Source organism: Mirounga leonina, unplaced genomic scaffold (assembly GCF_011800145.1).
Source record: "Mirounga leonina isolate KUSES-001 unplaced genomic scaffold, KU_Mleo_1.0 Mir_173, whole genome shotgun sequence".
Taxonomy (NCBI): domain Eukaryota; kingdom Metazoa; phylum Chordata; class Mammalia; order Carnivora; family Phocidae; genus Mirounga; species Mirounga leonina.
In genome coordinates this window covers 86,596,284-86,617,399 of record NW_023270447.1, presented here as the reverse complement: position 1 = coordinate 86,617,399, position 21,116 = coordinate 86,596,284, and the positions used below count along the sequence as shown (strand labels likewise).

General features: G+C 50.6%; 1 protein-coding gene across 1 annotated transcript; it reads left to right on the top strand.

The window, feature by feature from the left end:
* Nucleotides 1-334: 334 nt before the first annotated feature.
* PGD (phosphogluconate dehydrogenase) lies at nucleotides 335-17,395 on the top strand. Its single transcript, XM_035019826.1, has 13 exons — nucleotides 335-441; nucleotides 1,068-1,143; nucleotides 1,893-2,072; nucleotides 4,875-4,940; nucleotides 5,908-6,026; nucleotides 8,088-8,157; nucleotides 10,363-10,497; nucleotides 12,409-12,598; nucleotides 15,616-15,746; nucleotides 15,929-16,062; nucleotides 16,424-16,523; nucleotides 16,658-16,780; nucleotides 16,877-17,395. Exons 1-13 carry the CDS (start codon nucleotides 434-436, stop codon nucleotides 16,994-16,996), a joined length of 1,452 nt encoding a protein of 483 aa, XP_034875717.1. The 5' UTR covers nucleotides 335-433; the 3' UTR covers nucleotides 16,997-17,395.
* The last annotated feature ends 3,721 nt before the right edge of the window (nucleotides 17,396-21,116 follow it).

The window sequence follows — 21,116 nt, the reverse complement described above, 5'->3', positions numbered from 1 at the left end:
CCCCTCCACTTGTGCCCGCGCCCTTCCCAGGCCCCCGTGCCCGGCCCGGGTGCCCCTGCTCCTGCCCGGCCTCCTGCACCTGTTCTAGAGCCCCAACCGCACGCCCAGCGCCCTTGGGTCCGTTCCAGGAGTCCCCGCCCCGCCCCGCCCCGCCCGCCTCGGCGTTGCCATCGATGTGCTCGGCGCTCTCCCGAGCCTGCTCCGGGGGCGGGCGGGCCCGTTTGCCTCAGGTGGTCTAACAGGCGCCGGGGAGGGCCAATGGCGTGCTGCACAGCTCCGCCCCTTCCTTCCGATTGGTCGGCGCCGGAAGGCCGCGGCCAGGGTCTGGGGGCCCGTGCGGGCGCGGCACTCATCCTCAGCAGCCGGGCCGCGCGCTCTCAGCTCTTCGCTTCCGTCCGCTCCTACCCGGTCTGCCGCCGCCGCCGCCGCCGCCATGGCCCAGTGAGTGACGGCCCGCGGACGCCCGGGGAACTTTCCGAGGCCCGGCGCGGAGGGCGGAGCTACTCCTGAGGTCGCCTTGACCACGGGGGCCGCGGAGCCGGGCCTCGTGGCGCCCGGAGCCCCGGACCTTCAGGGTCTCAGCCCCGTCGGGCCCAGGCCCTCTGCCCCTCGTGGCGGCGCCGGGCGGATCCCCGTTCGCAGAAAGGGCTCGGCGGGGAGGGGAGCGGCATGGCCGAGGGAAGCCAGGGCTCGAGCCGGGGAAGTGGCTGGCCCGTCGGCGGCTGTGCCTGCAGGGGCTTCTCCCCAGTGTGGGGGACGAGGCCACCCGCAGTGGGTCATTGCCGGGTAGACTGGAGCACAGCAAAGATTGCATGCCCTCCTCCGTGCAGGATTAGTTGATCTCAAGAGAACTTGAGGTCCTTTGAAGTGGCAGAGTGCAGGGTGGCCTGTCTGTAGGGGCCTGGGAGGTGCATGCCTGGGTTCTCGGGTGAAAGGGAGTAGGGGGACAGAGGAAAAGGGAAGGCACGTTATTCACAGCGAGAGCTAGGGCACTCTTGGGTCCCCGAGTTGGAATGGATTAAGTGGAACTGACACATTTTTCTTTATTCCCTTTCCTGGTCTTTTAGAGCTGACATTGCACTGATTGGACTGGCTGTCATGGGCCAGAACTTAATTTTGAACATGAATGACCATGGCTTTGTGGTGAGTCTGGAGGACCCACACTTCTCTTGTGGGTTCTTGGTGTGCTTGGGTGCACCGCTGTTGATTTCCAAGATCCTGTACAACTGCAGCTTGCTTCTCTTGATATAATCCCTGTTGCTGCTCATGAGGTTTTTGCAAAGGAAGGGGAAGCACCAGTTCGCATGGGGGGAGGGGCAGCTGAAGGAGAGTCTTGCTAAATATATCTGTAAGGTTGCAGCCTGAATAAATTTATCTCTTTTTTTTTTTTAATTTTATTTACTTATTTGAGAGAGAGGGAGAGAGAAAGCACCAGCCAGGGGTGAGGGGCAGACGGAGAGGGAGAAGCAGACTCCCTGCTGAGCAAGGAGCCCAGCAGGGCTCCATCCCAGGACCCCAAGATCATGACCTGAGCCAAAGGCAGACACTTAACTGACCGAGCCACCCAGGTGCTCCATCTTACCCGTATCTTAAGGAGGAGGAATCTGCACTGGGTTCGTAGAACTCAAACTTTAATGTTAGAGAACTGGGGTGAGTGAAAGTTTAAATAGTATAAACACTAAGCTTGTTTCGATACAAAGAGTATCGGTGACAAAAGATAAACAGTTTGCAGCAGCTGGTTCCTTGATTTGAGTCTGAGTCCCAATCAGCTAGTGACAGACTCCAGCCTGATTTGCCTCAGGCAGCTGAGTAGAAATTTCACTGCCACTTAATCTAGGGTCAGAAGGCCTTCTGTGTTCTGGATCTCCTAATCAGACCTTTTGTCCTTCTAGGTTTGTGCTTTCAATAGGACAGTCTCCAAAGTTGATGATTTCTTGGCCAATGAGGCAAAGGGAACCAAAGTGGTTGGTGCTCACTCCTTGGAGGAGATGGTCTCCAAGCTGAAGAAGCCACGACGGATCATATTGCTCGTGAAGGCTGGTCAAGCTGTTGATGATTTCATTGACAAATTGGTGAGGCTAGGTCTGCTCCCGGCTGCTGCTGGTGGGGGCAGCTTTTCTCCTTCAATCCTTCAGCTATTTCACCAGTTTTTTTCTTAAGAGATTTTTTTTTTTTTCTCTTCAGTGTCTGGATGTGAACTGTTGAGTTCAGACAAAACAGTGCTTCAATGTCTCAGTGTTGGTTAACTTGATTGGCACTAATTAAGTCACAACATATCCTCAGGTGGTAATAATTCCATATATGTGAAATTCTGGGACCCCAAGAGACATTTCAATTGGAATTCATTAACAGTAGGAAGAGAAACCGTAGTAATCTCGGTCTCTTTGAGATTCAAAAAAAACTTACTGTTTTGGTTGTGCATTATGCATGTCTAGTGCTATTCACTAATAAACCGTAGTGTCCAAATTTAGAAGTAGATTTTATTTTTTTCAGCATTTGTATAAAGTAACAGTATGTAAATCGTTGTATAATTTAATATAGATGATGAGATCCCATTAGGGAATCTTAGGATTACATGCTGGGTACTTTCTGAATGATTTGTTGTCTCTAGCAAGTATATATATATTTTGGAAGAGAAAACATATGTGTTTGGGCTGCAGTGGCCTTGCTAGGGCCTCTGCTGCACTCTGACCCTGAGCATCAGCTGAAGGTGGGTGCTTTGTGTCGGGGCTCATTCTGGTTCTTTAACACATCTTAGTCTGACCCTGTCTTTAGGCTTTCCCCCACGGGCCCAGGGCTAGGGGGTGGTGGGCTCACTCCTTACTCCGTGTGGTCTCCGCCAGGCTGTCCCCTCACAGAGGGGGCTGATGGCCACTCTCCCACTGAGACGGCGGTGGGAGAGGAGGAGCCAATAGCGACAACATGTTCTTCCCCAGGGAGCGTGGCCAGCAACATTGGGGTGAAGCGCTGTTGCTGTGAGTGGTTTCTGGGGTCCCTCAGCACACCTCCCCGACAGTGAGAGGGTCAGTGGAGACAAGCTCGCAGCCAGTGCCCTGCAGCCTTGGGTGCTTTTCCTTCCAACAAAACCCACAAAACCACACACAGCATACGGGCGAAGGGGAACGTGTGTGGAAATAACTTACGAAGATACTCAAAACCATTCTCAATAACAGCTCTGGAAAAACCAGGGCATTAGCTGATGGGAAGAAACAGTTTCGCTGTGAGAATGTAGTGACAATAAACAAAGGCAAGGGGTGAACATTCCTTTTCTACGGGAGCCCTGTTAACAGTGGGGGTGGCTCTGCAGGGAGAGGAGTTTGTAACCAGTGTGCTGCCATTTAAAGAAAAAAAATGACCTAGAAAAGAAGAACACTGTGATAAGGAAAGGACATACCAAGCTTTTTGTGTAGCGAGATGCTAAGCTGGTCACGATTAGCTATAGAGAGAATGGCCTGGAAGGTGGTAGCTTATTCTTCAGCATAAGAAAATAGGAAGTCATGTTCGCTGGATCCTTGGGCGGGGAGACTGAAGAGTAACTGATAAAGCCAGCCTCGTTGTGCACCGTAGGAAGATGCGCTTGTTCGAGGCCTGGTCTCCTGCCAGCTTCAGGCAGGGCTGATGACAGCATTGAGTCAGGCACCAAACCGGCTTGATGGCCACTTACCAGACCCCTGCCCTGTTCTGGGCAGATTTTATAGGAAGTGATGGGATCCTTTAGAATGAGTCCCGTTCCCAGGGTTTGCGACGTAAAGCATCCGGTGGCACAAAGTAGAAATACAAAATTTTTCAAGTGGGTTTTGGTTGTTGTAAAATCTTTTTTTTTTTTAGATTTTATTTATTTATTTGACAGAGAGACACAGCGACAGAGGGAACACAAGCAGGGGGAGTGGGAGAGGGAGAAGCAGGCTTCCTGCTGAGCAGGGAGCCCGATGCGGGGCTCAATCCCAGGACCCCGGGATCATGACCTGAGCTGAAGGCAGACGCTTAACGACTGAGCCACCCAGGCACCCCAGTTGTTGTAAAATCTTTTTTTTTTTATTTAATTTTTTTATTCTTATGTTAATCCCTATACATTACATCATCAGTTTTAGATGTAGTGTTCCATGATTCATTGTTTGTGCACAACACCCAGTGCTCCATGCAGAATGTGCCCTCCTCAATACCCACCACCAGGCCAACCCATCCTCCCAACCCCCTCCCCTCTAGAACCCTCAGTTTGTTTTTCAGATTCCATCATCTCTCATGGTTCGTCTACCCCTCCGATTTCCCCCCCTTCATTCTTCCCCTCCTGCTACCTTCTTCTTCTTCTTTTTTTTTTCTTAACATATATTGCATTATTTGTTTCAGAGGTGTACAGATCTGAGATTCAACAGTCTTGCACAATTCACAGCCCTTACCAGAGCACATACCCTCCCCAGTGTCTATCACCCAGTCACCCCATCCCTCCCACCCCACCCCCCACTCCAGCACCCCTCAGTTTGTTTCCTGCGATTAAGAATTCCTCATATCAGTGAGGTCATCTGATACATGTCTTTCTCTGTTTGACTTATTTCGCTCAACATAATACCCTCCAGTTCCATCCACGTCGTTGCAAATGGCAAGATCTCATTCCTTTTGATGGCTGCATAATATCGGTTGTTGTAAAATCTTAAAGAGAACGATCTTCGTTGCAGAGAGTTCCAACTGGGTTGCGAGCCCTAACCTCGCACGTAGGCCCCAGCTCTAGCCACAGGGAGGATTACTGAAAATTAGGTAACGTGTGCTTTTAGATTGGGCTTATTGGGTTAAATTCTTGTTTGTTTTAATTGGTCAAGGTACGTTCTATTTTGTCTCTCATTTCTTTGGCCCACCTTCATGCTAGCGTCTGGTTACAGGTACCATTGTTGGACACTGGCGACATCATCATCGATGGAGGAAATTCTGAATACAGGGACACCACAGTAAGTATTCTTCAGGCTGAATTCTTCCTGGTTCTGAGAACATTCTAGAATAAAGTACCAGCATTGCACACATCATAAAAGAGTGGACCGTCCTTCTGCAGTGCTGATACTAGAGCTTGGAGCGGACACTGCAGTCCTCAGCCTCTGTTTCTGCCGCGACGTACCTGAGGTCTCCTCAGTCATACCTGTAACTCAGACGGAGGACTTCTGCTTAAATACTGCAGGCTGACGGTTTGTGCTTAGCTCTTCCCTCCTCCACCAGCAGCCCATGACACGTCAGTGAACAATGTGGTTGAGAACCACGGCTTTACTGGCCTTGTGGGCTGAAAGAAGACCCTGTACCATCTCAAGTGCTGAGTGGCAGGAGGTCATACTCATACGAAACCAACTCTTAAAAACCAACCCCCCCCGCCAAAACCCACCAACTCTTAATGGAGTCTTACGGTACTAGATCTTCCAGGAAAATGAGATTGTATGTTTGGCTTTATTTATTATTTCCCTTTGGGGGAAGGGTAGCTATTTTAAACTTCCATGGATTTTTTTTTTTTTTTTAAGTAATTTCTATACCCAGCATGGGGCTCAGACTCACAACCCCAAGATCAAGAGTCACATGCTTTACTGACTGAGCCAACCAGGCTCCCTGGATTTTTTTTTTTTTTTCTTAACTCCCAAACTGAGGGAATTAAATTTCTTTTTAAAACTGTTTATTTCTATTTATTTTTTTTTAGTAGGCTCCACACCCAACGTGGGGTTTGAACTCATGACCCTGAGATCAAAGTTGCATGCTCTACCACTGAGCCAGCCAGGCGCCCTGGGATATAATTGCTTGAATGATCAGGTTATTCTTGGATCCTGGGGTCATTTCATGTCCAGTGTGGGCTCTCCATTACCAGTCTTATACCTCTTCTCATTCATCGGGAGAAACTGTCTTATGGAAGCATAACAAAATTATTTTTCTCTCATACAGAGACGATGTCGTGACCTCAAGGCCAAGGGCATCCTGTTTGTGGGGAGCGGAGTCAGTGGTGGAGAGGAGGGGGCCCGGTATGGCCCCTCACTTATGCCAGGAGGGGACAAACAAGCCTGGTGGGTATCCGAGGTGCCACCCTCACTTCACAAGGGAGCCTGAGCGGTGAGGGGAGTGAGCTGTGGGCAGCGCTGGTCTCTGTGGCTCCTGAGTGGTGGAGATGCTGGAAACACTTCTTTTGTCTCTACATTTTGCTGCTTTGATATCATGTATATGCATATTCTCTTTGCCTCCTCTGTTATTCCCTCCAAGACTGATACTGGAAGCTCTAAACAGGCTTACTGAGTTCAGGGGCTTTAAGGAAGCCGTTCGAATAATGTCCTGGGCACTGTCTGGACTTAGAAGTAAAGTCTGCCTCTCTAAGTGATGGACAGTCCTCAAATAACTTTATTTAATAATCGTGAGTAATGGAAAAATCTGATGGGGCCTGTTTTGTCCCTGGGAAAGTGAGGTGGAAGTTTTGTATCTACTTGGGGATAAAACAAGTTTTACACTGTGCACTGTGCTGTACATAAGAGGAAATGCTGGTCATAGAGGGGAGGGTGTGGCGGGGATGTAAGAGCAGGGGTGGGGTGCATAAGGCATAAGGGTGGGGGGTGAGCGGGACAGAGAATCGAAAAGGTGCAAGTAATAACCACGCCTGACGCAGACTGAGGGAAACCCGCTGCTGAGATTGCAGAGAGGTGAGCCAGACAGAGGGAGGTGGGTAAGCGGAAGAGAAAGAAACAGAAAAGGAGGGATCCTTTTGAGGGAGACGTGGAAAGGTACCATTCTTTCCTAAATGAGTTTGATTTCCAATATGCTAGAGTTATATTAGGAGTTGAAGTAAGGAGTGATCAAACCTAATTCCCAGAGGTGCAGGGTCCTGGGGAAGGTTATTCTTTAAATTACCTCTCTGATGAGTAAGTTCGGGGATTTTCTGCAGTACGTGAAATCTAAAGATTTTATATATTTATTTATTTGAGAGAGAGGAGAGAGAACGTGTGTCAGCAGGGGGAGAGGCAGGGGGAGAGGAGAGAGAGAATCATAAGCAGACTCCCCGTTGAGTGTGGAGCCCAGCATGGGGCTTAATCTCCTCGACCCTGAAATCATGACCTGAGCGGACATAAAGCGTCAGATGCTTAACCCACTGAGCCACCCGGGCGCCCCTGCAGTTTGTGAAATCTAGAAGTAGATAGAGGCCTTCCTGCTTCTCAGTAGTTCATAAACATTTATCTTGGGCTAGACATACAGACGATACACATGAAAATATTTGATAATGCAGAGATGCTCCAATTGCTCATTGACTCATTCTCAGACCGGTCTGGCAAACTTCAGCATATATAAGACTCATTCAAATTGTTTGCTAAAAGTAATAGGAATGATGGTTAATATAGTGTTTAAAATGGGGTCACCTGGGTGGCTCAGTTGGTTAAGTGTCCAACTCTTGATTTTGGCTCAGGTCACGGTCTCAGGGTGGTGAGATCGAGCCCCAACAGAAGTAGGAGTGGTGCCGTTACCTGAAATGCTCAGTACGAGTTCAGTGAAGTTCTAAAGCTTAATGTGTAGCTGTCTTAGCTCTAATCCTGAGCGTTGACTTTGCAACCCTGGCAGCCCTGTGTCTTTACCAAAAACTTCTTGTGAAGAAGCCTTTATTGGTCAGTAGTGAGGAGAACATAAGCAGAAAGCCTTGTGAGTTCACAGATCCTCCTAGCGGGGCAGTGGGAGGGGTGAGGAACAACTGCACTAGCGAAGAACGCTGCTCTGGGAACTCCAGCTCGGGTCTGTGCGGGCGGAGTCCTGCTGGGCCTGATAACGTGCACCCAGACCGGTAACAGGCATCTGCACGGGAACTTCCTTGTTGCTTGCTGTTCGGCATCACAGCTCCTTTATAGTGCAAAAGAGATTTCTCCTGGTGCTTGGATGCTTCCGGCTGGCCTTTCTGTCTTCTCCAACAAGGTAGTCTGCAGCCTCTGTGGGGCTTACCACGTGGACTTGGAACATTCATTACTTTTTCCACGTGGACTTGGCACGTCCACCTCCCATTCGAAAGAAAAAGATTGGGGGGGAGGTCCTTGAGTATTTAACTGAGATCTCAGTCCCTCTTTTCAGCAGCTAAACTACATGGTTCCTTCCCACAGGCCCCACATCAAGACAATCTTCCAAGGCATCGCTGCGAAAGTCGGGACGGGAGAACCCTGCTGTGACTGGGCAAGTTCTGGCTCCTCTTTCAAGCCAGCTGGTAACATGGGCACAGACATGACAAAGTGCACAGAGCCAGGACCGCCTTGGTGGCAGTAGTTAGTTTTGTGACAAGCTTCTCAATCTTGAAGTCGCTAGCGCAGCTGAGGCCTAGGATGCATGCCTGTTTTACGTGTCCTTGCCTCCTAACTGAATATTTCAGAGCCTTGAGGTTGGTATTAAAAACAGCCCTCCTCAATTCATCTAAAAGTTGAATTTCTTAAGAAGGCACAGCAAGGATGAGGTGAAGCGAGACTTGTTTTATTAGCTGTGTGACTTCATGAAAATGAAGAAAATGTCAGAATGAAAGGTGGGCTCCGTCTGCCTGCATGGAAGGAGCAGGATTGAAGGGCTGGTGCTGTCAGATGTCCTGGCCACGGCTGTGGAAAATCTCTTTCCTGTAGCTTGGGACGCAGGTATTCTGTGCTTGAACAGAGTATGTGACATACGGCCTTTCGCCTTCACGAAACGGGAGGGAGGCCTAGGCTCATTCCTATACGCCTCCCTTCCTGCATTTGGTGTTGCTACCAAAATCAGTTTTATCCCTCCTGCAGCCCCAGTCCATGCCATGGGTGGGCAAAGCACTAGGCTGAGAGACCCGACCTGTAATTCTGGCTCTCACATTCACTGTGGGACATTATCGAGTCAGTCAGGAAGGTGTTCTTGTCCGTAAAATATGAGGGGTGGGCTGGGTGGTCTCCGAGTTCTCTTTAGCTCCTAATCCCCTTTATTAGCTTTATTTCGTATGAGGGAGGTAAAAGGTGGAGATGGAAGGGGGCCTGACCCCGCCTGCTGATGGCAGCTGTAGCCCCCGATGCCGGTCCGTACATCTTAACCAGCGGTCCCCGAGTCAGGCAAAGTCTGCTTAGGGTGGAGAGAGGCTGGGCTGGATTTGGGGGGCTGAGGATTTTCTCATTAGTATGGACGGGGCAGGGAACTTTCAGGCCACGACAGTCGATTACGACAGTAAAAGGACAGCCACAGTCACTCCTTTGTAGACACGTTTCTTGTAGACACAGAATCATGAAGAAAAACCAGTACTGGCCCTGCTGTGTCTTGACTGAGTCGGAGCTTGACGTTCTTTAGCCTCAGACTTACTCTCAGGCTATTGAGAAAACTGGTATAGATACTAAAAGCAGGCAGTCCTGAGTTCATTCTTGAAGTTACAGGAGGGATGGGGTGAAGTACGATGTTATTAGCCATGTTACTTAGCAGCCAAAGAAGGTGTCAGAATCAGAAGGGGGCACGTCAGCAGTGGAAACTCAGACGGCGGGAGTCTCGGATGTAAAGGTCAGTTGTATGGATCCTGGCGGTAACAGAGCAGAGACCGCTCAGGTCAAGCGACCTTGGGTCCACCGCGCAGGTAGATGCCTGTTGTGGAGATGGATGCGCCTGACTGCAGAGCCCGCTGCCCCTGAATATTTGACCCTGAAACTCCCTTTGTTCTGATTCCTGGCCCACTGAGCAATTCTCGATGATTTGGTTTCCTACGCAGCTCGTCTGTAGGGACAGAATGTGCCATCGGGACTAACACTTGTAGCCACTAAAATCCGTAGTTAGGTTTTTTACCCTAAATTCACAAACTGGTATTCTGCCTGTATACATCTTGCCAGCTTTACTGTAAATCTGTGTCTCGTCCACGGTGAGACACTGGCAAGAACACATTTCTGGGCTTACCAGGTTGAGGGCCAGACCTGGGATCTAAGGTCATTTTACCCCTTGGTAGCCATTGGAAACAACTACAACACAGTTATATACTTAACAGTGCCAGTGATTTAATTAGCCAACTTGCTGTAACCCCCAGTGGCTAGGAGAACGGTGACCTCGGGAAGAGGAGGTCTTTCACTTGTGGGCAGGGCTGGGAGCGAGGGGCCCTTCATAACAAGGGAGGGTGGGAAATGCAGGCCGACGAGCTGTGGGTGCTTACAGTGAATGGGAGGCTTGGGAAAATCTTGAAAGGAACGAATTCAGAGTGAGTTTGAAGGAACACTGGACTGGATTGAAGCTTGTATTGAATTGTTATGTAGTGACGCTTAATTTTAAAAATACTACAGATATTTGCTCCCTATTTGTTATTTTTTGTATGGGGAGGGAGCCTCGCCAAAGAACTTGATGTGGGCTTTTCTGGGTTATTACCTGCCTCTGAAGGCCTCCTGGTGCTCGTTGCCCTGACAGGTCGGGGATGAAGGAGCAGGACACTTTGTGAAGATGGTGCACAATGGGATCGAGTACGGGGATATGCAGCTCATCTGTGAGGCTTACCACCTGATGAAGGATGTGCTGGGCATGGGGCATGACGAGATGGCAAAGGTGAGTGCCGGGCCCTGTCTCCGGGCTACAGCAGGCGACTGCTGCTCAGATGAGAGGGATTTGCTAGCAACAGTAAAGCCTTCCTCCGCCTCCTTCCTGTGGTCATGCTGGTGGCAGGATGGACTCAGCCCAGGGGCGCCTGGGTGCCTCAGTTGGTGAAGCGTCTGCCTTTGGCTTAGGTCATGATTTGAGTTAAGCGTCAGGCTCCCTGCTCAGCAGGCAGCCTGCTTCTCCCTCTCCCCGGCTTGTGCTAAGTAAAAAAAAAAAAAAAGGATGGACTCAGCCTGATTTAAGGGAAAGCTGTACGATAGGATAGCTAGCCGCTGAGCCAGAAGTCCCCCGAAAATCTTGGCGGTGATCATTACCACCATTTAGTGACCCTTCATGTGTCAGGCCTGTGTCCTTTTATGGTCATTACCTCATTTGGTCCCCCCATTGTCCCATAGGAGAGGCAGGATGGAAGCTTGCTTTCCTGGTCAGGTTGGGACTGGCTGTTTGACAGTTAATCAAAAGTTAGTCAAAGTTGGGGAGGGGCGCCTGGGTTGGCTCAGTCATTAAGCGTCTGCCTTCTGCTCAGGTCATGGTCCCAGGGTCCTGGGATCGAGCCCTGCGTCCGGCTCCCTGCTCTGTGGGGAGTCTGTTTCCTCTCCCTTTGACCCTGCTCCTGCTGTCTCTCTCTCTGTCAAATAAATAAAATCTTAAAAAAAAAAAAAAAGTCAAAGTGGGGGAAACATAAACATTCCCCCCAGCGTTTTATTATGAACCGGATGTTCAAACAAACAGCAAAGTTGAACGACTTTCGTGGTGAACACTTGTATGCACACCCCCCATATTCGCCTACTAGCATTTTACTAACTTGCTTTATTGAATGTCCGCCCATCCTATCAGTTTGATCTTCTAAAAATACATTTTGAGGTAAACACCAGTACTCTCTTAAGACTTCAGCATCGTTCCTAGGTAAACACTTATTTTCACTGAAAATGGAGGGAGGCACATCCATCTCCAGTCCCGTCCTTTCCTCGAAGTGCAGCTCTGCTGGCCGGCATCATAGGTGTCTTTCTCATCATCTCAAATTTCCACTTCCAGGGACTTCGAGGGGAACATAATTTAGGGACACTTCCTTGCAAGGTGACACTGCAGAATCCTTCCAGATTTTTACAGTTTTTCCTAATTTTTTTTTTTAAAGTTTATTATTTTTTTAGTAATCCCTACACCCAATGTGGGGCTTGAACTGACAACCCCGAGATCAAGAGCTGCAGCCTCCACTGACCAAGCTCCCTGGGCGCCCCTCCTCCTAACTTTTAAACGTGTCATCCCCACTTGGTTTCACTAACTTGCCTTTACTCTTCTTTCCAAAAGTTTTTTATTTTCATAGAAACAGTGCTTTTCTTTTTGTGTGTTCAAATGTAATTGATTTACTTAAAACTTAACGTATTTATATATACAAGTGCTGCTCTGTATGCCAGGAACTGTTCTAGATGTTGGGGATGTAATAGTGAAAAAACCGAAGTCCCTGCCCGCACGGAGCTGGGAAGACACGATAGTAACCCCCCAGCCGGTGTAAAACTAGGTGGGGGTAACTGTTCCGAAGGAGAGGAAACGGGTGTAAGGAGTAGGTCCGGTGAGCAGGGAAGGCCTCCGAGGAGGTGATGGTGTGAGGTGAGGAGGGCCTGGCTCTGAGGGGAGAGCCGTGCTGGTCATCAGTCAGCATAACCAGGCTCAAATCAAATACAGCTGACTCGTGGTGAGCAGAAAACTCAACTCGGGGGGAGCAGGGCTCAGACCCGTACGTGGAGCCTGTTAGCGTGGACGGCGGGGCAAGTCGTGAGCGCCGGTCCCTCTTCGCAGGGAAGGGGGCTTGTGCGTAGGCCTGCTTTCTCTCACGCTCGCTCCTCTCACGTCCTGCACTAGGCGTTTGAGGAATGGAATAAGACAGAGCTCGACTCATTCCTCATTGAAATCACGGCCAATATTCTCAAGTTCCAAGACAGCGACGGCAAACACCTGCTGCCGAAGATCAGGGACAGCGCGGGGCAGAAGGGCACAGGGAAGTGGACTGCCATCTCAGCCCTGGAGTACGGCGTTCCCGTCACCCTCATCGGTAATGTGCGGCTTCCAGCCGAGGCCCCTCGCCTCACTGGTGCTCCCTTGCTGTCCTTCTGGGATGTTGGGGTAGACTGGCCACTAAGGACCGGGTTTTCGGGAAACGTGTGCAACCCTCGTCAGCGGTCAGTGCTTTCTGCTCCTCGCGTGTGAGAGGCTGACACTCGCGAATCTCTTCCTGATGACCTTCTCTCAGTCATAGGGTCTTTGAGATGCGTTTGGGAGTTCCTGGCTCTCTTCTCTAGTTCGACCTTCGGGGTAGCTTCTGTCTTAGGGATTGAACTGTGTTCAGTGACTTCCATGACTTTCCAGTGGGGAAGATCATGGTAACGAAATTTTTCATACGGAAGTTCACCGAACGACATAAGCTTACGTCCCAGCATTTATTGTTAATATTTTGATTAGGTTCCCCCCCAGTATTTTATTTAATTTTATTTAAAGGTTATTTATTTATAAATAATCTCTACACCCAACATGGGGCTTGAACTCATGACTCTGGGATCGAGAGTCACATGCTCTTCCTACTGAGCCAGCCAGGCGCCCTTCCCCCAGATATTTTTTTTTTTAAAGATTTTATTTATTTGAGAGAGAGAATGAGAGAGAGCATGAGAGGGGGGAGGGTCAGAGGGAGAAGCAGACTCCCTGCCGACCAGGGAGCCCGATGCGGGACTCGATCCCGGGACTCCAGGATCATGACCTGAGCCGAAGGCAGTCGCTTAACCAACTGAGCCACCCAGGTGCCCCTCCCCCAGTTATTTTAAAAATAAAATAGTACCTATACATTTCAGGTCCTTTAATATTCTCTTCCTTCGTCTTTCGTTTAGAAGAAAGCCACTATCCTGACCACTGGTGTGTGTCCTTCTCTCACATGTTGTTTTAGAGCAGTGAGCTGAGCATCAAACTCGAGAAGATACAGGGCGAAGGAAATCACAGAAAGCAGAAATAAACAGAACAAATAATAATAGGGTTCATAAAACAAGCTGGTCCTTTAAGAGTAAACTGGGTACACTTCTGGCAGGCTTGAGAACGGACAGTCAAGGTGCCCAGCTTGCCGAGGGAAAGGCTCATCTTTGCTCCTGGCAGGAGGGCGCCCCTCCAGTAAAACAGATTTTCCTGTCTGCTCGGCTGCCCTAGCCCGCTCCCTCCTTTTCGTTTCCTATGAATTAGGCTGCCCGCCGCCCTGGCCGTGCCCGGAGGCACGCGAGGAGAAGCGGGCGGCTCAGCCAGCTCGGGGCGGCGAGGGCAGGGCGGTGGAAGAGCAGAGTAGGTTGGGAGAGCCCTGCTCTCTCGTGCGCCCCTCTCCCCGCCCGAGGCGGGCCAGGCTTCAGCCCTGGGTGGGTGCCCTTCGTGTTTGTTGAACTAACGGGGAAGGAAGTCTTGGAGCGGACCCTTGGGTAACGGCCTCTGTGCGCCCGCTGTGTTACACCATCGCTTCCGCCCCCGGCGCGGGCCCGTGCGGGACGGGCGAGGCAGGGCGGGGTGTGGCCGCCGAGCCGGCGTGTGTTTCCAGTTTGGGCTGCCTGTCTGTCTGTGGAGCGAGGATTAGTTAAGAGTAGTTTATTCTTTTTTTTTTTTTTAAAGATTTTATTTATTTATTTGACAGAGACACAGTGAGAGAGGGAGCAGAAGCAGGGGGAGTGGGAGAGGGAGAAGCAGGCCTCCAGCCGAGCAGGGAGCCCGATGCGGGGCTTGATCCCAGGACCCTGGGATCATGACCTGAGCCGAAGGCAGATGCTCAATGACTGAGCCACTCAGGCGCCCCTAGAGTAATTTATTCTAAGTATATAAAGTGTCAGTTAAGCAAGTTGTCTTTTCGAAGGGCTAATTTTTGAAGATGCTAAATGTCTTGATATTAAAATACCATAATGAAATGTTTATTCAAATGAAACAAAATTATGGTGATCAAGGACGTGTTGGAAACTAAATTTTAATAATTAGAAAATGGAGTTTTGGGGGCGCTTGGGTGGCTCAGTCAGAAGGCTCTGCCTTCGGCTCAGGTCATGATCCCAGGATCCTGGGATCGAGCCCCACATCTGGCTCCCAGCTCAGTGGGAAGCTTGCTTCTCCCTCTCCCGCTCCCCCTGCTTGTGTTCCCTCTCTCACTGTCTCTCTCTGTCAAATAAATAAAATCTTGAGGAAAAAAAAAGAAAATGGAGTTTTTTGAGGGGCGAGTCTGTTATTTCTCAATGTACTAGCTGTTGCAGACAACCCCCACATCAAGGCAATGCCACCGTAGCTGAGCATCTAGCTGAATTCGAAGGCTGCCTGATGTTAACTAGTTTTCAAGGGGTAGTGAGTGCTTCTAAAGAAGAGAGTCTTTCAGGGCGCCTGGGTGGCTCAGTCGTTAAGCATCTGCCTCTGGCTCAGGTCATGATCTCAGGTCCTGGGATCGAGACCTGCATCGGGCTCCTGCTCCTCCCTCTCCCACTCCCCCTGCTTGTGTTCCCTCTCTCGCTGTCTCTCTGTCAAATAAATAAATAGTCTTTGATGAGCATTTAAAAATTAAAGTCCTCTCAAGTGAAATTGAAATTTTACATATGGACCAACAGAGTAATTCTGAATAAAAGTGGTTTTTTACTTCCTTGTTTTTTTCCCTAGAACTCCTCCCTTTTATTTTTTTTAAGATTTTATTTTTAAGTAATCTCCACACCCAATGTGGGACTCGAATTTATAACCCCGAGATCAAGAGTCGCAGGCTCCACCGACAGCCTGCCAGGTGCTCAGAAGTCCTCTTTTGAATTTCATGTTGATCTTTGTGATTGATACCTACATTTAGTTGGAAGATTGACTTGTTTGGAGTTTTAGTTATCACGTTAACAGTCTAGAGCTTTTTATAAGTTCAAAACTCTTTCTGAGCCAGGTTAAATTTTGTGGCCTAAGGTTGAAACTTCAGCTCTTTTGCAATTGGAAATCAGCTCCTTTTCTAATTTTCCTCATTCTTTCCGGCTTATGTGTACTCTCGTCCCTTCGGTTTTATGAGTGAACTTTGGTAATGTTATTCCTTCCCCTACGCAGGAGAAGCAGTTTTTGCTCGATGCTTATCATCTCTGAAGGACGAGAGGATTCAGGCTAGTAAAAAGCTGAAGGGTCCCCAAAAGATCCAGTTTGAAGGTGATAAGAAAGCATTCCTGGAGGATATTCGGAAGGTGGGGCCCAGTCCCTGGCCGTGGTTGTTGGTGCCTCGGGTGACAGTGGGGGTGGGAGGACGTGGGAGGCCCAGATGGGGGCAGCAGAGCCCTGTCCTGTAACCACTGGCCCTGCCAGGACCCGCACTGCTGACGGGGAGGAGGTGGCTAACTCTAGCTCTGGTGGGTCCATCATTCTTTAGGCCCTCTATGCTTCCAAGATCATCTCGTATGCGCAAGGCTTTATGCTGCTAAGACAGGCGGCCACGGAATTTGGCTGGACCCTCAACTATGGTGGCATCGCCCTGATGTGGAGAGGTGGCTGCATCATCAGGAGGTGAGTGCGGGGCACACGCCAAGCCACCGTGTCAGAGTGGTGGCTCTGCGCCTATGTGGACAGTTGCCCTGGGACTGGCGCGGTGGGTCTCCGCACTGGCGACGAGACTGGTTCAGATGGTCATGTCCCACTTTCTTCCTGTAGTTACCTGGTCTGACTAGATCATCTGTACTCTGTGGGAACGATCACGCCCTCTGGCCTTTCCTCTTGGGCCTCAGGCCCCATGTTGTCCCCGAGCGAACCGCTGGCGTTCGGGGATGAGGAGTAACTCTGTCACTAGCATACGTGTCAGCTGCTTTCTGTCGGATGTTCAGCGGGCTCAGGTTAAGAGTCACGGTTGCTTCCCTCTTGATCATTTCAGCGTGTTCCTAGGAAAGATAAAGGATGCATTTGATCGGAACCCACAACTTCAGAATCTGCTACTAGATGACTTTTTTAAGTCAGCTGTTGAAAACTGCCAGGTAGGTAGCCCGGAGCTGGTTGCTGGGAATTCTGTTTTTCACTTCCCAGCCTCGGTGCACATGGAATTCTGTCACTTAGAAAGGAAGCAGTTCTCGGGGGGCTGACCCCTAGTCGTGGGCTTGTTTTGCCACAGGGCTCGTGGCGGCGGGCAGTGAGCACCGGGGTCCAGGCGGGCATCCCCATGCCCTGCTTCACCACGGCCCTGTCCTTCTATGATGGGTACAGACATGAGATGCTACCGGCCAACCTCATCCAGGTGAGCTTTCTGAGCAGGTGGTAAACATTAACCTGGCTGCTGCCTGACGGCGGCCTGTCTGCGTATCATCCCAACCCACCCGACCTCTTGTTTCAGGCTCAGCGGGATTACTTTGGGGCTCACACTTACGAACTCTTAGCCAAACCCGGGCAGTTTATCCACACTAACTGGACGGGCCATGGTGGCAGCGTGTCGTCCTCTTCATACAATGCCTGATCAGACCGGTCAGCTGCCGCGATTCCCCAGACTGGAACATCCCACTGGCCACCGACACTGCTTACACAGCCCTCCGCCCTCCTCTCTGCTCAGACCTTTTAAAATAAAGTCTCATAAGAGACTCCTGAAAAAGTCACGTGAGTGTACGTGCAAAGAAGCTCCGTGAGCAGCACCATGCCCTCCGCCCCGGCCTCTTGGAGCCGAGCGCGTGCGTGCGTGTGTGCGTGGTCAGCTCCCGGAAGCCGTTTCCCACGCGTCCCTGTGCTGAGGGGCAGCAGCTCCCCCTGCTAGAGGCTCGCGGGAATCCGAAGGGCTTCTGTGGACTTTGCTCAAACTGGAAACTTTGTATCACGTAGATTTCCCATTTTTCTCTACTTAATAAAAGGTACATTCTACGGATGCTTTTTCTCCAGACTCGTCAGTATTCTCCCCTCGGCCACACTGAGCCGTTCTCACCACTGGCAGGGAGGCTGGCGGCTGGTTGCATCACATTGGAGCCTGTTTCCTTCCAGCCGTGTTCACTTTTTCCTCTCTGTTTTCTTTAAAAAAAGACTCCAGAACAATATACGAAACACACCAAAGTTAGGATCCTGGTTAACTGTGCGAGGAAGGAGGAGGAGGCGACACAGGGGACCCGAATGTTTTCTCAGGTTGGGCGCTGGGTCTGCGGGTGTTCACTGATAAGTCTTCATGCCTTTTGTGTGTCACACTTCATACTACACGTGTTAGGGAGTGACATTTAAACGACACGGGGGCCTCAGTGTGCCCACCTCTTTCTGTTTGTCCCTAAGCCAGGTGCATGGGTTTGGGGTGGGAATTTTAGCAACCTAAGCCTACTCCTTGAATGGGGCCTGTTCACTTCATCTTAGTCGAGAACCAAGGTCCTGCTAGCACACTTGCTGATAGTGTTATATGGCCCGGCGCCAGTGTAATTGTTTTATTCCAGCAGCTTAACCCCAGAAGATTTCTCTGGAATGCTTTACAGAGTCTTGAGAGTATCCTAGAATAGAGCAAAGGACTTCCTTGTTTTGACAGCTGGTGTGTAATCTGACCCCTGACCTCTTTCCAAAAAGTGCAGGGGCTCACAGAGCTGACATGGGAGGCGATCCTTTTCGTTAAATGTTCAGCTTTTGAAGCTCTCAGCGTGGATGTAAGTACTTAGCTAGACACGGCTCTGTCAGCCCTCCCCGCCCCCCCCCATCAAATCTAAGAGGTGCTGAGTCACTGCTCCTGACAGGGTTCTTTTTTTTTTCTTTTAAAGATTTTATTTATTTGTCAGAGAGCGTGCGTGCACACACAAACGGGGGGAGCGGCAGAGGGAGAAGCAGGCTCCCCGCTGAGCAGGGAGCCCGATGCAAGACTCGATCCCGGGACTCCAGGATCATGACCTGAGCCGAAGGCAGTCGCCCAACCAACTGAGCCACCCAGGCGCCCCGACAGGGTTCTTTAAGGGATGGGAACCCCTCGATGCAGCTTTTCTCGCAGGTGATCTCTGACTACTTGCTCTGAGGCAGACAGGTGCTCCTAGGATGGAGAACGAGTTCCTTCAAAGAGAAACACTTGTGAGGGGTGGGAGGCTAAGTGCCAAAAGCACATAAAGCTGGACTGTCCAGAAGTGTCTGAAATCCTACTGATCACGTGCAATAGAACTTAAGCCCCTGCTCACCATCCAGAAGCTATGAAGCTTCAGATCCAGGCCCTTCCACCTACTAGCTGTAGGACTTTCGGCAAATTATTCACTATCCCTGCTCTCAGTTTTCTCATTTGTAAGATGGGATAACAGTACCTGTCTCCTCAAGGCTATTTTGAGGATTCGTGGAGTAAGAATAGGCCAGTGCCTGGCACGTCATAAGCACCTCTATGTGGCATTATTACCACTTCGGGCTGCACCTGTCCTGAAGCAGTGGGATTTCTGAGAGTTCGAAACCAGATTTATGTCTCAGCACCCAGCGGGAAGTTCACTCTGCAAACCAGTCCTCAGAAGGTTCCTGGTGGGGCTCCTCTGTGTGCCCCACGGCGGGGCGTGTAGGTTAAGACAGGCATCTTCCAGAAGGCCAGTGGAGGCCGGTGGAGCTTCTCAAACTGTATACAACCCCCCCCCCACCCCTGGGGATGGGTCTTGAGAAAAAGGGCAGATTTGGATTCAGCAGGACAGAGGTGTGGTCCCACGCTGTGCATTTCTAACGAGCTCCCAGTCGCTGCCACGTTGGCCCCTGGACCAGAGAGAAGGGCTGGAGCGTGCACCCGGACTCTGCTGGCTGGCATCGAGGTCCTCCGCCCTGCCATTTCTTCATCTGTGAAGCGGGGTTAAAAACGTCTTCCCCAGGTTATTGGGACAGTAACAGATTATGTATCAAGTACTTGGCCCAGTACCTGGCACACAGTGAGGGCACAATGAAAGGAAGTTGTTTTAAAGAACGTAACAGTCCTTTGCCTAGCTCCTTGGTGGGGAGACTATTTTTACTAGATAGGCATTCCTGCTTTTTGAATTTTACATCCCGTGACTGACTTGAAGAACAGCTCAGTAAAAACTGTTAGCTCCAGTAAGGGCAGCTCAGCTTCCTGGCTAGGAGCCTGGGCCCCAAGCTCAGCCCCGCCACGAACTCACCGTTGCTCCGCTCGTTACTGACCCTCTGTGCCCATGTACTTTCTCATCTGCACGCAAGGGGCGATGAGACTCCCTCACGGAGCTGCTGGGGGAAATCAGTACCCGCCACACAGTGACTGCTACGCAGGGTCTGCCATCTCTTACCCGGCTCCTGTGGAAGTTGAGCTGCTCAACAGTCCTGAAGGTGATGGAGGTGACCACACAGGGGTTCTGCCCCCAGCCAAGTCTGCCCCCTTCAACCTGATTGTGCAGGGACAACCTGCTGGCTATTCCAGGAAGGGGCCTCTCTGGGCAGGAATCCTATTAATGACTTTAGCCACAACTTCTGCTTTATTTTGGACACAGAGAGGTTGGTTATAAAGACCGATGGATCAGGCAAGGGAGCAGACAGGATTTCTCAGCAAGGAGACTTTAGGCAGGGGATTGACAATGTTACACATTCATTGAGGCAGATGTGGAGCCCATCCTTTTAGGAGAGGCAGAGAGGCCTTCCGGATACGTGAACTATGCTTAGCACGTATGTTAGTATATATATGTTCACTGTCTAGTAATCCTGTATGCTGTTTTAATAAACCACCCTGAACACAGGTAATAACCATTATTATTATCCTAATTCTGTGGGTTAGGAATTGGAAGGGCACAGGGGGCACAGCTTGTCTTTGCTGCACGGTATCTGGGCCTCAGCGAAATGACTTGAGAGCTCAGGGCCACTCAATGGCTGGGGTCACTCGGAGATGTCTGTCCTCTTCATTCATCTGGCGGTCGATGCTGGCTGCTGGCTGGGACCTCAGCTAGGGCTGAGAAAGGTACATGTGGCCTCGCCATGTGGCCTTGGGCTGCCGCACGGCATGGCAGCCTTCGGCTGGGCTAACTGCTTACCCGGGGCTCGGCTCCGCAGGTGAGTGTTCCAGCTAACAAAGCAGACACGGCCTTGCCTTTTAAGACCTAGCCATGGATGCCACACAGCATTAGCCACATCCTACCAGTTACAAGCGAGTCATAAGCACCCCAAATTCAACGGGTGGAGGATGAGACTGTACCTCTTGATGGCAGAGTGGCGAGGTTCTAGAGGGGCATGTGCATCAGGAGATACTGGTTCGACTTTTCGAGCCAGTATCTGTCACATATGCTTCCCTGGAAAAAGACAGTTTGTTAAATGGAGAAGTCAGGACCTCTGGCCCTAATTGGGAGTTTTCCTGAGGGACTCACACCATATAAACGGCACGTACAGGAATATAGTAATAATTGTGCACCAGGCATTGTTTTAAGTGAACTCTTTTAATACGACACCCTCTGAAGCAGGTACCGTCCTTATCCCCAGTTTACAAACGAGGCACAAGGATGTGAAGGAACTTGTCTGAGGTCACACAGCCCCGAAACACTGCGGCCGGAACCATGGCAACCTGGCGCCCGAGCCCGTGCCCTCAACCACCGCGCCACCTTCCTGCTCCGAGTGCACAGCTCACTCCACCCGGCCACGGCCGCTCACCGTGCACCCACCACGTGCCAAGC

What these genes read in the sequence shown, in the direction of transcription:
- PGD (XM_035019826.1), top strand. An exon ending in CGTTCCCGTCACCCTCATCG is followed by an intron (nt 12,599 to 15,615) that starts GTAATGTGCGGC and finishes TCCCCTACGCAG; the next exon opens with GAGAAGCAGTTTTTGCTCGA. An exon ending in TCCTGGAGGATATTCGGAAG is followed by an intron (nt 15,747 to 15,928) that starts GTGGGGCCCAGT and finishes ATCATTCTTTAG; the next exon opens with GCCCTCTATGCTTCCAAGAT.